The 15382-nt window shown below is 45.9% G+C and overlaps 1 protein-coding gene across 1 annotated transcript in view; it reads left to right on the forward strand.

Annotated features, from left to right (window-relative positions):
* The window catches only part of LOC105283401 (homeobox protein aristaless), a 127123-nt gene that overhangs the window by 52915 nt on the left and 58826 nt on the right, over positions 1-15382 (forward strand). The window contains exon 2 of the mRNA XM_020033011.2: positions 3774-3917. Coding sequence (XP_019888570.2) covers positions 3774-3917 — 144 coding nt within the window. The remainder of the gene's footprint in view (positions 1-3773; positions 3918-15382) is intronic.

Genomic DNA, 15382 nt, shown 5'->3' on the forward strand with positions numbered 1-15382 from the left:
CGCTGGTGAATCAATATATTGTTATAATCCTATTCTAAAAAAGGCGTGTTAACTTCGTGAAGTTCCTTTTTATCGAATATTGAGGCTTCTTTTCCGCGACGAATTTCGTGTTGCGAATGTCAGAATGTCATAGTGGCTGTCAGTGCGGTTATATTGACAATTGTATTTATTATATTATTTTTATTTTTTTTATTTCTTATTTTATTTATAGCGCGCGCCTGTGTTGCTAGTTATATATTATCGGCAATGTATGTAGTCCAATGCTGGGTCTGTGTCGGTTGCCGAAGCATGGCCCGTCTCGCAACCAGTACTGGTCCATGTCTGTATTTTATAATGGCCCGTCACATGGCCCGGTTTTTAATAAGCACTGGGACAAGATTGTCTGCCAACTCTTTGCAGTACTGGCCGCCAGTATTGTGCCAGTACAGATCCGACACTGGAGTGTAACGCCGCTGCCGTACTCTGGGCTACCAATACCGGGCCAATGTTGGGCCAGTTAAACAACCTCGGCAATTTCTACGTGGGTACGCCGTAGTACGACGGTGCCGTCTTATATTATACTTATGTACATACTGCACGGCACAAATTCGCACTAACTGGATTTTCTGCGATAAATCAGCTTAACCGAGTGCGTGTTTGCCGGGCCGAGGCGTGGCTAATGAAGCATCCGCGAGCGAGCGAGCGAGTCGGGGACGTGCCGATGATCGGCAGTTTCGACGACGGGTCCAGGTTTCTCACCGTGGCGGTTCTCTTTCCTTCCTCCTATGTATACCTCGGACTGCTGGCGCATCGCTTAACGGACATGGCAGGCTCGTTTATAACTCTGCCCGTTGCCCGATAAAAACAAATGGCGGCGTGCTCGCGTCCGTATCGTTTATCAATCGGTGCACCGTCGGCCCGTCGCTCGTTACCGCCGTGGAATTTCAGTACTTAAGCCAACGTTGGCCAATTTAGCGCGCGTTGTCGATCCACCCGATCGATCTCGATCGGCCCTCGAGAAAGACGCGCGCGCGCGCGCGTCTGGAGACCGACGTGCATCCCTTTCCTCCTCTTTTTCTTTCTCTCTCTCTCTGTCTGAGAGGGAAAGAGAATGAGGGACGATGGAGGATGATGATGCAATGGACAGTTCGGTAGGCGCGATGAATATTATGTTTTTTACATCGAGCTACTTATCGACGCGGTACGCGCGGCGCGTACGAGCGCAACGCGGCGCGCTGGTCCGCGGAGAAAGTGCAACGTTTACAAATCATTAAGGCCGTTTAATGAGGTGTCTATCATGTGGAGATGAGTGAGATTGCCTCGCCACTCGCCACGGATTGTCCGCTAATCGCGCGTGTGTGCGCCTGTGTGTATGTGTACATGTGTTGTGTCTGTGCGCGCGCGCCCGTGTGAGATATGTGTCTAGACTCCCGTGCGCACAGCCGTTGGGTTGATTTTTTATTTCGACCGCGCCCCTACACCCGCGAGGCACGGCTTATAAATTTATGTGAGCCATTTATGCGATTCCTGCGCGCAGAAGGAAGAACATGTACTTGTATATTGTTACTCGCATACAGGGTAGATATTTGGTTCATCTCTACATCAATAACTTTAAAATTAGGATGAATGAAACATTTTTCTTTCTCTCACAAGGAAAGGTTTTTAGGTGTTACACTCGGATTTCAAAAATTTTTTGCATGCAGGTAGGGAGGTCTCCAAATAGAAGAAAAATTATTAAAGTAGCGGCCCAAATGCATATTTGCGCGCTACGTGCGCAATTTTCGATGTTAGGTTAATTACTCAAAAATGCTATTTCCAATCGAATTCTTTACATTTTTTATTTCACCTAATGCACAACGCTTTAAAAAGAAATCAAAACCAAAATTAAAACCGAAAGAATTAAAAACCTCCCTTGACCAGATCTTTTATGTCCTCGTTATGGATTCTGGTCAAATCTATTTAAAGTCGTATACAATAAATCACGCAGAAAGAGCAAACTACGATTTGCGCAATGTACAATTATTCCAAATTGTGTGCATTGGCAGTTGCAGTAAAAAATTAAAAAAGTTACGATGCAAATTTTTGAGCAATGGGCCTTTTATACGCACTGTGCTCGCGCGGCACGAGATTACATTAGACGCTCGTATTTTCTAAACACACACGCGCGCGCGCACACACAAGTACACACACGCACACAGAAGCACATACGTGCACGCACACACACACACAAAATTATTCAAAGCAATATAAATGTGCATTAGGTGAAATAAAAAACGTAAAGAATTCGATTGGAAATAGCATTTTTGAGTAATTAACCTAACATCGAAAATTGCGCACGTAGCGCGCAAATATGCATTTGGGCCGCTACTTTTATTTTTTTTCTTCTATTTGGGGACCTCCCTACCTGCATGCAAAAAATTTTTGAAATCCGAGTGTAACACCTAAAAACCTTCCCTTGTCAGACGAAAGTGCGTGGCATGAAGTCTGCACGAAAATCGTTGAAAAGTTTTCAATCTCCGGGAGAGTTTGTCTTCTGGAAAAATGGCGTTATAAGTCACGACAGGTTTGACAAGAGCCAAGATAATTTTAAACTTAATTCATGGTAATTTAAACCTTGATCGGATATGGAGAGAGAGAGAGAGAGAGATCGTGCGGCGAATAACGTTATAATGAACGCTGTACACGTTGAAATCATTCGTTCAATTAATTGCTCCATAAAGCAACTGGCTCATATCGCACTCCGGCAGGCTTAATGAAGCGATTACGCAAGCGTATTTCATCTATAATTGCCCCGATCATAGGACGAAAGCGCGCACACGCAATTATCCAACTCGCGGATCTCGTCATCCTCTTCGTCCCATGCCGTGTCACAGCTCTCCGTTCTAATCTGCCTTCCATTCCAGTGCAGTGCTGATCATCGGCGTCTGACATGGTTCACCGGTACAAGCTGATCGCAATCGCCCATAAAATCGCGAGAGTCCACCGCGCTCCGTTCAGGCACCCGAGTTGCCATTTTAAGCAGCGGCGTTCCACCCCCGGCTCTGTATCTCCCCCGTCGCGCGTGCAATCGCGTCTCCCTCTGCCACTCCAGCAGCAACTCGCTCTCTCTCTTCTTTTCTCTTGGATGTCGCAAGCCTCTCCTCTCCTCTCCTCTCCTCCTCTCTCTGTCTCTACCCAGCAGACGAGAGACCAGCGGGTAAAAACGCGATAGCGTTCTGGATTGGCGGGCACGCCGGGCCCCTCCATTGGAGGGTACTCCGCGTTCGAGGCGGATCGAGCGACGAGGGCGGGCGGCGCGATTGCCCCGGCCTCGTCCGGACAAGCCGGACGGGACTCCCGCTTCCACACCGGTCGGTCGCCGCGCGCACCATTCGAAAGTCCTCGCAGCGGGGAAGGGAATCGCCTCTCTCTTGGCCGCGGCTCTTCCGTCCCGGCCGCTGGAAACGGCCCCACACACCGGTTCGCGCAGCCGCGACGTACGCCTCTCGCTCGTTCTCGACCCCGAGAGAAGCGGACGCGACGCGACGCGAGCGAGTCGACGCTACCGCGATTTTTCTTCTTGTTTCTCCCCCGTCGTGCCACTCTCTCTTTCTCTCCCTCTCTCTCTCTCTCTTTTCTTCTCTCCCTCTCTCTCTCTTGCAGCCGCCTTCCCTACTGTCTGTCCGTCTGTCACGTTCTCTCTCTCTCTCTCTCTCTTTCTCCTCCCCTTTCTCCATCTTTTCCCTCCTCCCTTTCAGTGTCCGCACGGGGTACCGCGTGAGTTCTCGCTCGGGGGGGCAGAGGCACGGGGCACTGATCGACGCGACGCGCGGGTGAACCGCCGGATAAGGTGCGAGAGGTGTCAGGCAAATCTCGCGAAAACGACTTCGACGCCGAGGGCGGAATTCTGGAGGAAGACGAAGGGACGTCACTCGAAGTAACCCTGTCGACGCACCAAGGTTAGTGCCACGACATCCGAGACTACGCGATGCGAGAGCGAATACTGGCCGGGGTGGTTCCGATTGGGTGGGAAATATTTTTGGAGTACGTGCGTTTTGACGCGTCTTCTCGAGAAATCTGGAAAATAATATCCTGCTCGATTTGTGGATCTTTGATCAGTAATTGTTTGTCGAAAAGAAATAATACTGACAAATTGTTATAACGAGTGTCTGGCGTGTGGTTATTGTTAAATTGTTGCGTATATATTTATGTTATCGCCCGTCGTCTTGTTGGTATATCAGAATTGGTTTTCCCGACGGTACGAGTGGTACTTAAGATAAGCAACAAAATGACTTTGCACTTCGACTATTAAAACCATTCTTTGGAAATGATACTTCCGTTGTATAATATGTGATTAAATCATCATGTGACGATACATTTATTCTACTTTTCGCGATTATCTTTCCCCCCACCGTGATGATTTACGTTACCAATGATGTATCATTATTGCCAAACTATCAAGCTACTTAAAAAACGATTATCTCTAGTCATAATTATCTGTCTATTGAGTCATTCACGAAAATCATCATCGCAAATGTGCCAGACGAATACATTAGTTATCACTTAATTACTAACAGTTCCCTACTTCGTAACGATAGAACGAGCATTTTCAAAAATGCTTAAAAAATATAAAAATGCGCTTACAAAAATGCCACAGTATCTAAAAACGATATATACGAACGAAGGACCGCAAAATGAGAAAACAGTTTAGCGACGCCGGCCATTGTAATCGAAAAAGGGTACCCGCAATCGTCTCCTATCGTCACACACGCCGGTTACCATCGCTGACAGCCTTGAGGGGGTTGAACGACTTCGGCGGGAGCGATTCGATCGCTGCGCGTTCGTGCGTGCGTGACGCGTCAGTGCTGATGAACGACCCGATCGCCAGATACAACCCCCATTATGTCTCTATAGAGACGATGGCCTCGGCGGCCGATGAAGGAGCGCGCGGCGTAACGCGCCGGGACGTTATTACGCAGTTACGCAAATAATCGGGAGTTTTCATCGATAAAGACCCGATTAATCACCGCGCGACAAACGCGGTCTCGCTCGGCTAAGGCGGAAGAGAGAAAGAAAGGGGGAGGAGAGAGAGGTAGAGAGAAAGAGAGAGCGGAGGAACCACTTTGTTGCCGATCGAAGCAACGGCGCGACGACGAGAGGCCGACGTTCGCGTTCCCGCTGATTTACGATGCGGCCGGGGCGATCGTTCGGGATCTCCTGGCCGCAATAAACGTCCGTCACGTCGCCGCGGCGGCAGCGGGTTTAATTTGACTGCGTTTGTAACAAGGTATCGCGCGTAATGGAGCACTAGCCCGCCGACAGGCTCCATTACAATCAGGACTCGCTCCTTCCGGGCCTGAGGGCAGGCTCGCCGCCTTAATTGGATTTTATTTGCTTAACCTTCGCTCTCGCTCGCAGACATCCACGTTGTCGTCGTCCATCGTCTTCGTCATCGTCATCGTTGTCGTCGTTGTAGTCATCGCGTTCGTCGGATTTTGAATGGCCGTGTAGTGACGCACAGTTGCAGCCTTCGGGAGGTTCTCTTCTCTCTCTCTCTCTCTCTCTCTTTCCTGTCTCGTTTGCATATAAATAATCGAATGATCCGACTGACACAGTCGGTAGAACGTCGGAATGATGGCGCGATAACGGCGCGATTGACCGCGAGGCGCTTCGGATCGGTCCGGGAGCGATTAAACGCGATTAAACTTGATCTTTATGAACGCGTGCTTCATCAGAAATATGCCCGGATATTTCGGACGTGGGGTTTCAGAGTTGTAGCTCGTACCTCGTGAAAACGCATGAATACATGATCGAAGACGGCCCACTCAGAGGGCCTGTCCCTTCTGGGTGGGCTGCGTACAAAAAGATATCAGAATCAGTTGCACCCCATACCTCCGCATCCTTCTGATTGTAATTTGTAATTCTTTCTGATTTATAATCGCTCAACGTAATCATTCATCTCAATTAATCATTATCGGATCAGAAGAACATGAAACGATCCCGCGTAAAGAATCGTCGAGCGTGTTCGATCTACCGTTTCGCGGCGATTTTTTGGGATTTTTATTGGAGAATCCAGGAATCGAAATCATCAAGATAAAAATCGAATCGGAATAAGAAATTTTAATTTGCACGTACGCGTCCCGGACTTTTCACGTCGGAACGATGCCGAGCGCGGCGCGCGGAACGCGCTAATTAATTTCGCGGGAGAAATGAAGAACAATTCGCGATTGTAACGACTACCCGCCGCGTGTATGCGATGTTTAATCACGTACGGATAATTAAACAATTATTCGTAACCTTAGATCGTAATCGGTGCAACTTAATTACACTCAGGAGGCAGCCAGTGGTGTATCGCATTGCGTATGCTATGCGAGATCGCGCCGTGATGAATACGAGACTTAATCGAGAGGAAATAATCACGAGAGATTACCGTCTGCGATGGTAATGGTAATTTAGGACCGGTAGTCAACACGGCATAATTGCCTTTGTCCAAGCAGCTCCTCGGAGCGCGCGATATCGCGCCCGCATCTCGGATTGTTTTACAATTTCAATATTGTTATTCGCCGAGGGCTGATCTTACGTGCCCGGTCTGCAAACCCGGATCGCGCTCTCCATTTTCCCATTTCCGTCCCGATGATAAAACGGGATCAAAAATAATCGCGCTTACCGCGTATCAACCGTTCACCTCGGATGAATGAACGCAGCATTCAATTAAAACGTAAAATATAAAGAAACGCGAATCGTTTAATTGCACACGGAGAATCGCAACGCGGAGCTGCCGACGGCGGCAGCTAATCCGTAAGCTGAAACTCGGTTCTTACCGTCGGCAGCAGAGTAGAAAATTGCGTGCCCGTAGAAGCAACTACGCAAATGACGACGTAATCACTTGTGGCTGCAGGTATCGGTTTTGCTGTTAATTTCGTTGATAGGAACCGCGATGAAAAGCCAGAATGTATCTGTAGGTCACAAATACCAAGAAATCAAATGCAGCATTATTAGAAAGCGTAAGAGAAAAAAGAAAGAAATACAGAGACTATGGAAAACCTGCACGAGACTTGCACGTTGCTTTCTAAGCGGTTCTAATTGTCGCCAACACGCCATTAGTCTCATTCCTCACGGCTTGCTTGTAGGCGAGCGTTATCGCCCTTCGTTTCATCGTTTCTTCGACGATGGTTGAGAAGAAAGCCGCGCATTGCTTGCGATCGCAAAGTAATCGCGCGTCTCGCGTGGTTAACTACACTCGCCTTGATGATTCTCGTCGTACTGCGAATCATCGGTTGACGACGGTGAGTGCGGTAATTGCATGGGGCACATCGTTGTCCTCGTCGTCATCGTCATTCCCGTGCGCGTTTCCCATGCGACAAAATAGGATCGACGGCGACGTGGAGACTCGCGCTACCCGCTGCCACTGCAATCTTAATTGCAACTCAATAAGCGTTAATGATAATGAGCGTCAATTACATGGAAGGGAGACGGATGTCCACGCCGGGCGATAAAGCGAACACGGGAACGCTCTCTTTTCCGCCGTGAGGAAAAATCGTCGACTCGCGCGACGTTCGCGACACGCGAAACTCCCGGACGTTGCGAGAACGATGGCAGATACGAATGAATACGCGTAGAGGCTTCTTAAACTTGCAACCTTGTCGATTCTACTGTCTTTGCTTAAAAAAGAAAAAAAGCAAATTTCAAATGAGAGAGAGTTTTAATGGAGAATTTAGGAAAAACTTCAGGAGAAATTGTAGAGGAAACTTTCAGTACATTAAAATTCACAATCGATTACCGTACACCAGAATGGAATAATGGCAATGAGGGAAACTGTATGGAGACTCTGAAATAGCTCATCCTCTCAGAGACTTCGGTTCATCAAGATTATTCAGGTAACTTTCGCGGACTCCCAGGTTGCGTATGTAAAACAGGTTGCAGAGGTAATTCCATCGCGCGGATCTCGAATCGCCTCACGACCGAGAATTCAACGCGGAGGCCACGTTCTCGGTGAGGGCGACGCGCGGAACTCCGTGGAGCCCGCTCGAACTTTCGCGCGAGAGCGCGGGGGATTAACATTGCAAATAAGAGGTCCGATAAAGCCGAAGCGGTGGAGAGTGACCTGGCCGAGTGCCGGGATAGGACCGGCACGGGAATAATTGGGCTGCGGCTTTTTTCGCGGGATCAGCTCCTCGCCCGGTGAGATTATGAGTAATGCGTTCTCCGGCACGTCCTCCGCTGGAGGAGTCCGCTCCTTCCTCCTCTGCTCCTCGTGCGAGCCATCTCGCCTCATCCTCCTTTACCGTTCCGTCCTTCCTGCGCTGATAGAGACCAGCTCTCCCTTCGCTCTCGATCGTCCCATTAGCGTAATGGCTCTCGCGGTATAGTCTTCGCAGTTGACCCACCGAATTCTCTCGTCGATCTTTCCTGACGCGATGTGGTCATTGGGCGAGACCGATTGTCTTTCTTGAATCTGCTACTGCTCATTTTTATGCGGATTTATAAATCATTTATATGTCATGGTGCTTCATATTTTTCTTCTTATTTATATTGGATATTTTTCTTCTTTTTTATTTTGGATAGTTTCATCACTGTGTCAGAATGTATTGTATGAGACATCTACGGTAGCGAGTTTATGTAAGAGGAAATTGATAATAAATAAATTGTTTAATTGTATTCTCTTTGAATCTTTTTGTCGCATATCCTTGTATTTTTTCATGAGCACGATAAGATCAGAAGTTCCGCTATTCAGGACACTGTTCGAAGCGATGTGCGGCAGTGTTTCAAGTAAATCTCATCTAGATTGATTTTTAATTGAGACAATTAACGCGCCGAATACGTACTGTTGACATAATGCGCCGGCATTGCATTATGTAATACATGTGACGCGATTCCGTCGCACGGTGCTTCAGCTTGTAACGTTAATCTTCATATTCCATCGCGATATAATCATATTGAAACGAACAAAAGCCTTTGTTAGATAATAAGTACATAATTATTTTTCGAATTATCTCTTGAAACTCAAAACAGTTTTCAATAAACTAGCTAGCACAAAGTGAGAAAAAAATATTCTCTTTGTCTATTTTATTAACGCATTCTCCAAGAATAACAAAAATTATACAATAACGACGATGCGATAAATTGATTGATGAATATATAAAAAATTTTATTAAATTTAAAAATTATCTCCCTGTTCAAAAATGAACGCATGATGAAGGAATCACGCAATGCTTTTCTATGCACGCTCGTCCACCAAACAGAAAATCGACGCGAAAATACCTACTTCTACGAGTGACTGTACCGCGTGGCTGTAGTGCTTGGTATAAGTTCTGATAGGGAGGGCAGGTTTTAATAAGAGAAGGATTGAGAGCTCGCGCGCCCGTACCTGCACTACCACGAACCGGTGGTGGTGGGCTCTTTCCCTCTCGCGGGACGCCGAGATAGCAACAATAAATAACTTGTCCCAGCGCCAGCTAAAAGCATCCTACCGATCCTCCCGGTGACCGCGTCGCTTTAAACCGACAACGGTGCATTTTCGACTTGGAGCACCGCGAACGCAGGGGTTGCGCTGCAACCCTGTCGACTGCATCAACGGAAAAACTAATTCTTTCATTGCAAGAAAGATTTCTTTTAATATATCATCATAATTAAATATATCCGGAGTAGCTTTTAAATTTGACCAAACGCGATTTCTTTTTATTAAATTATTATTGTGAAACGATTGTCATACAATACGTGGATAAAGTAAACTAGAATAAATGATATTTTCTTTGGATAATCGAAAAACAAGATGATAACATTTAATATTTAATTTAATTTCTTTCTCGACGTTGTAAAGAACTTAATGTTCAATTTTTTACTATTATTTTTAACTAGCTTAATAACTAGGAAATCCACTTACATTTACGCAAAGTGCTTTTCAAGTTGCATCATTGTTTTGAAAAACGAGGAACATCAGAGATCCGCTCTTACATTTCAACAGTGAATCATTAAATTGTGATAAACAAAATGTCACTGTCTAAATAAATAAAAATCTTTGCACTTACATCTTTCATTACGATGCATTTCTACGCGGAACATCGGCGTGTCGGTCAATTCCGCGAGCATTTTCCTCGCGGTGAAAGAGGAAAAACGCGAGGCGCGCGTTCTCCTAATGAATTTAATATTCACGTTCGCCGCTTTATCCACCTGTTATTAAGCGGACGCTCGTGTTAGATTTATTCCGCCGCCGTGGCATTCCCCGTGCGGTCGCCGTGTATAATTACACGCGGCCGCCGCGCCGCGCGTATTATCGTAACTCGTAATCGCGGGGAATAAGCGGGAATGGCGATTATAAGCGGCCCGCTATTGACGAGGCGCATCGCAGTTGATTTCTGCACGCGGGTTCGCCGCGCTCCTCACCAGTTCCTCGCGCGCAATCCGTGCCGCAATTTCTACGTCTCTTGGGATATATTACCGTTTTTCGCCAACCGCGAGGAAATCCGCAGGTACGTATCGCGTACGCGTCGGCGTAAGGTGCACATTATCAGCTCGCTGCAACAGCGAGCGGAAATCAGTCCCGCCCCGTCCCGTTTCCTTCCTCCGTCGTGGCGAAAACACAGAGGTGCACCGAGACCGGCACACGGAGGAATCGTTATCGCGCCGGGGAGAAAAAGAAAAAAAAGAAAAAGCAAAGTTGGATGAAGCTGGATGGACTCTCGGCGCGTTCCCTCCTCGCGTGATCCCGCGCGTATGGGATGGAACTCGCAAAGCGGACTTCGCCGCTTCGCGCGCAACAAGTGGCCGCGAATCCCAGATAAGTGGCCCCGTAAGTGCTACGAATTGCACTTGCGTCGATGTGCGGGATGTACCCAATTTCTACCAAGTTGCTTTTTGTTCAATGTTTTCTTCGGTAGTCGGGAAGAGGTTTTTCCGTGCCAAGGCGGCCGAAGCGAACCATTTCCAAGATAAGTGTTATTAACGGAGCTCCGAACGTTCGTTAGTTGGTACGTGTCGTGTATTATTTTGCATATATTCTTATTTGATTTGGTACGTACACAGTACTTTGTACTGCGTGTTTGTGAAACGTGTCAGGATATCGACGATATGTCTGAAGTCATTTGCCTATTGATGAAAACTTCATTTCCAGTTTTCGCACGATCATCTGTTATTAAAATGGACACATTAATATCGCAAACAGCGTGACTGCATATTACTGTTCGCAATCGTCCCGCTTTTTTTACTCGCAACTCAACGACACGAGACTTCCGCGATCCAACTCTCGTTAGCGATTCAGATATAATAATTACATTTGTGCATACTCAGCAGAAAAAAGCGTTTCGCGATTCTAATAATAATCCGTGGACACGGATTACGAGAAAAGAAGAAAAAAACGTAACGAGAAACGCATTTACATTAATATGTTTTTAAAACATTTTGTAATCAGGTATTTAACGATCTACGGTATTTATAGCTGCGGATTTAATTGCGAGACGCAGGAAAACGCTACTTTGTGTCGGAGAAAAAAAAATGTTACGTGTTAATTGAGAAATATATACAGCATGGTAAAAATAGATTTATATCGAGATGCTGAACATCGAAAATGCACAAAGTGCATAACGCGCGCGTAAAATCACGGCGCAGCCCGGACGCGTTACTGCCGAGTGTTTTGCTCATGCCTAATCTGCTGTTTCCGCGGTTTCGAAATCTCGTTCTCTCCCGCGAACTCGATCGTGTCGCGACTCTCTCACGCCATACGCAATTATTTGTGGCTCCGCAAAAACGGCCATTGCAAATCTCTTTAATTACTCACAGGTCCGCGCACTTTTCACGATTTAATAATGCCCGTGAGATTGGCATAAAAAGGAATGACTTTCTCGGGCGTTTAAAAAACCTCCGGATCAACGTTTGCGCGACAATTTCTTTATCGTGTCGTGTAAAAGAATACATAAGGAGGTGTTTGTAAATTAGCGATCTGCGGTTTTGAATATTTCACCTTATGAAAACTCATCTTCATTGGGATTCCATTTATCGTAGTTTGAAGATGATATTGTCATCGCTTGCGAAATCAATACGCAGTCAAGTCACAAATTGGGTCTAATTTTCGCAAGAGAAAGAAAAAATTTAGCACGATCGAAAAAGGGAAGAAAGTGGCATGGAAGCAAGAGAGTTTTAACTAAAAAAACTGTCGAGGGTTGTAAAATTTTTACAGCTACGGCCGCCTTGTCATTTGCGGGGGTGATATCTTGACTTCCCGTTGAAGGGTCTACATTCCTCTCGAGCCCTTCTCTTCCTTCACCGTGGTCAGGATACACGCTTTAGCTATCGCGTATCGATAACTGCCACTTTTTTACGCGCTTGCATCACTTCCGGTTGCAAATGACCGTTTACGAGTTTAGGGTCCGATGGTTAGGTCTCGCGCTCCCTTTGTTAGACAATAGGCGCGTCAGATGGGGAGAATAGATGTCCTAATCACCTCTTAACGCCATGCGAAAAAAATATCGAAAAATGCATAGAACCAATCCTGAGTCTTTGTTTTATAATTTTATAATTTTATAAGTTATATGTTATAAAATTATTTAATTATTTAATATAAGTTTTATTTTGCTTTAATTTTGATTGATATTATTTTAATATAATTCTAGTATACATTTTGATATTTGATGATGAAAATAAATTTCTTGACACATGTATATTATACATAATTTTTTTATCTTGAGAATAACGTAACATAAGATAGATACATCATAGGTACATCCAGAATTTCACTTTAAAATCGAACACTTTCAGTTGTCAATCATCTGTTTTACATTCCATCACGTGTTACTGAAACGTGACATAATAACGATGTTACTTGATATTCAAATGTGCACCTTGCAAGTGCACTATGTTGCGAGTTAGTAACAATGTGCGCTAAGTTACAACGCGTAATTATAGTTTTTGCAAACATTCCGGCTTATTGACGTTTATTGGCGACACAATCTATTCGTATTCGCATTCGTATCGCGGTTTTAAGTGATCCATAATTGCCACTTGACTAACAGATGAATTTTTTCGACCTCCTCTTGTTTCATCTTATTACAGAATATGTACACAGGCCTCTACACGTGTACATGCGCGATTTAATTAAGCGAATTGGAAAATTGCGATTATGATAAGTCGCTGTATTGCATTAGCGGATCAATCAAGTCTCCATCGAGTCATGGTCGAATACATTGATCACATCCGTGCGCGATACATTGTATACCAGTCGCGCCGACTGAATTCGTTTCTATGCGGAATTTTTATTCTCATTTCCGCGCGATTATTCAAATCATTCCGCAATGTAAATCTGTCCTTTTTGCGTTCACTCCATTACGCAGATTTATCCGACGTGATTGATATTCGAGATTACGTTGTTTTCCTCTCACCACAATCGCGCCTGCGATTCTGCCTTGCTCTTGCACGTGTTAGGTCACGCATAAATACTTTTATTTCTCTTTCTACCCTCCACGTCGGAATCGTTCGACAGAAGGTCAAAAAACACGGACATTAGTGCAGGAAACGGCGACCCAGTAATATTAAATTTAATGATTCATTGTGTTTCGATCGTATTATCACTGCCACCGGAGGGAAACGGAAATCTTTCCGACGTGCTTAATTTTTTTTTCTTAGTTCGAATCGATTAAAACATTGCAGCTAAATGTGGCGATTATACCAGATTATGCGATCTGAAATGTGATCAACAAAATAATATCTCGCTTCTTGGATTCAAACATTCTGCTAATAACACGTATGAGAGATACGAGTGGAAATATGTGTTGAGATATCTTTGACGCAATCAAAGCCGCATTTTTCTAAACAAAACCACGAATCGGACACTTTAATCAGCTTTCTCATCATTTCTCAATAATTGAACGAGCTAGAATTTAAAATAAAAAAAGCGTCCATTGCGATCATAAGACAAGAACTACAAATTATTTATCGTCGCTACACATTTAAGAGACTGTGATACAAAACTGGCCGCAACGCACCGAATCACGCGGATCAAGAAATCACATTAACGATACATAGAAAGCGCAATCGCACGCATTCCGCGAGAGTGCACCTTTTTTGTCGGGAACGATGCTAGATCTCCATTTACCGATTATCGTCGACGCGCGCGGACGGAGCGCGGATAATACGTGCGCTTTCGCGCGCGGTTATTCAGCCGATTCGATTACCCAATTTCAATCGAGCGATTTTCTGCATTGTAACAAGGATGATTAATTGCGCAAAACGCTCGAGCGGAACGCTCAAAACGAAATCAAATCGCGATAGCGCGGGTCGAGTCCGCTCGAGCGGCGCGCTTTGGCTAGAGCAGTCATCGCGTGTCATCGGCGGTGGCGGCCGATGATGTATGACAGATTGTTGCATTATCATCGCGGTTGCCGCGGCTCGTCGCGGTCGTCATCATCATCATCGTCATCGTCGTCGTCGTCGATGGCAGGTTTCTTGTTCGGCAAGCGTACGAACGCGGTAACGCAACTCGATCGCGGCACCGGGAGTTCGTATTAACAGAAAAACAGTGATCGCTCGAGCATGGAGAGCCGCGTTACATTCGCGCGAATTACGTACTCTCTCTTTCCGCAGGCAGGAGCAACGTATGCCCCTCCGCGAACACGCGCATAAAATCATCGGCGGTTTTTTGAGCGCACGGCGACACCGGTAATTAGAGCGTGAACTTATTAAATTTCTGCGCGTTGGCAGACCGCGGAGTCGCGCGAAGTCTGCGCGGCAATAATTATTATCGCGACTCTGACGAATCTCTGAGGAAAAGCACGCGTGATCATTATTTTCATTGTGACAGTTATATCGGGGGATTTTTTTATTCGACAAGTAATTTTATTTATGGCGCACGTAAGCGAGCGGAGCAGCAAGTGTACTCCGATCGGACCAACCTCAGTCAATCAAACATCAACGATTAATTATGCCAAGCCGTTTGATATAAGCAAACTTTTCGACGACGCTCTTTGCAGGTTTCCTCTCGTCGACCGAAATTCCTTATTTTCATTCACAACGACAATCCTTGGTACGAAAGCCCTTGGCACTCGTGTCAAATCGGCCGTCGGTCATTTATACGTTATGCACAGCAGCGCGTATACGCTCGGCTAATCGCGTGCAAATTTATTCGCGAGCGGTGCGCTCCATTTCGCGATCGCGCCGTGCGAATTAAAGCCGTGTGCACATCGATGAGCGTGCTGCGAGCATTGCGGCAAATGAGCTGGCATGAACGAGATCCAGATGCAGTGGAATTCGACATGAACTCTCGAAATCCGTAATACCAACGTGCTTAAGTCTCGATGCCGCGAGCGGCACGAGAAAGACGCGGGCGATAGAAAACTGAATGTAATCGGCGCGTGTGAACGCCAATTTAAATTTCGCTAATTTAAAGTGCTCGTTTCTGCTGCCGAGCGCATCCGCTTCAATTTGCATCTGCAATGTG

This window comes from Ooceraea biroi, chromosome 2, assembly GCF_003672135.1.
Source record: "Ooceraea biroi isolate clonal line C1 chromosome 2, Obir_v5.4, whole genome shotgun sequence".
NCBI classification, from domain to species: Eukaryota; Metazoa; Arthropoda; class Insecta; order Hymenoptera; family Formicidae; genus Ooceraea; species Ooceraea biroi.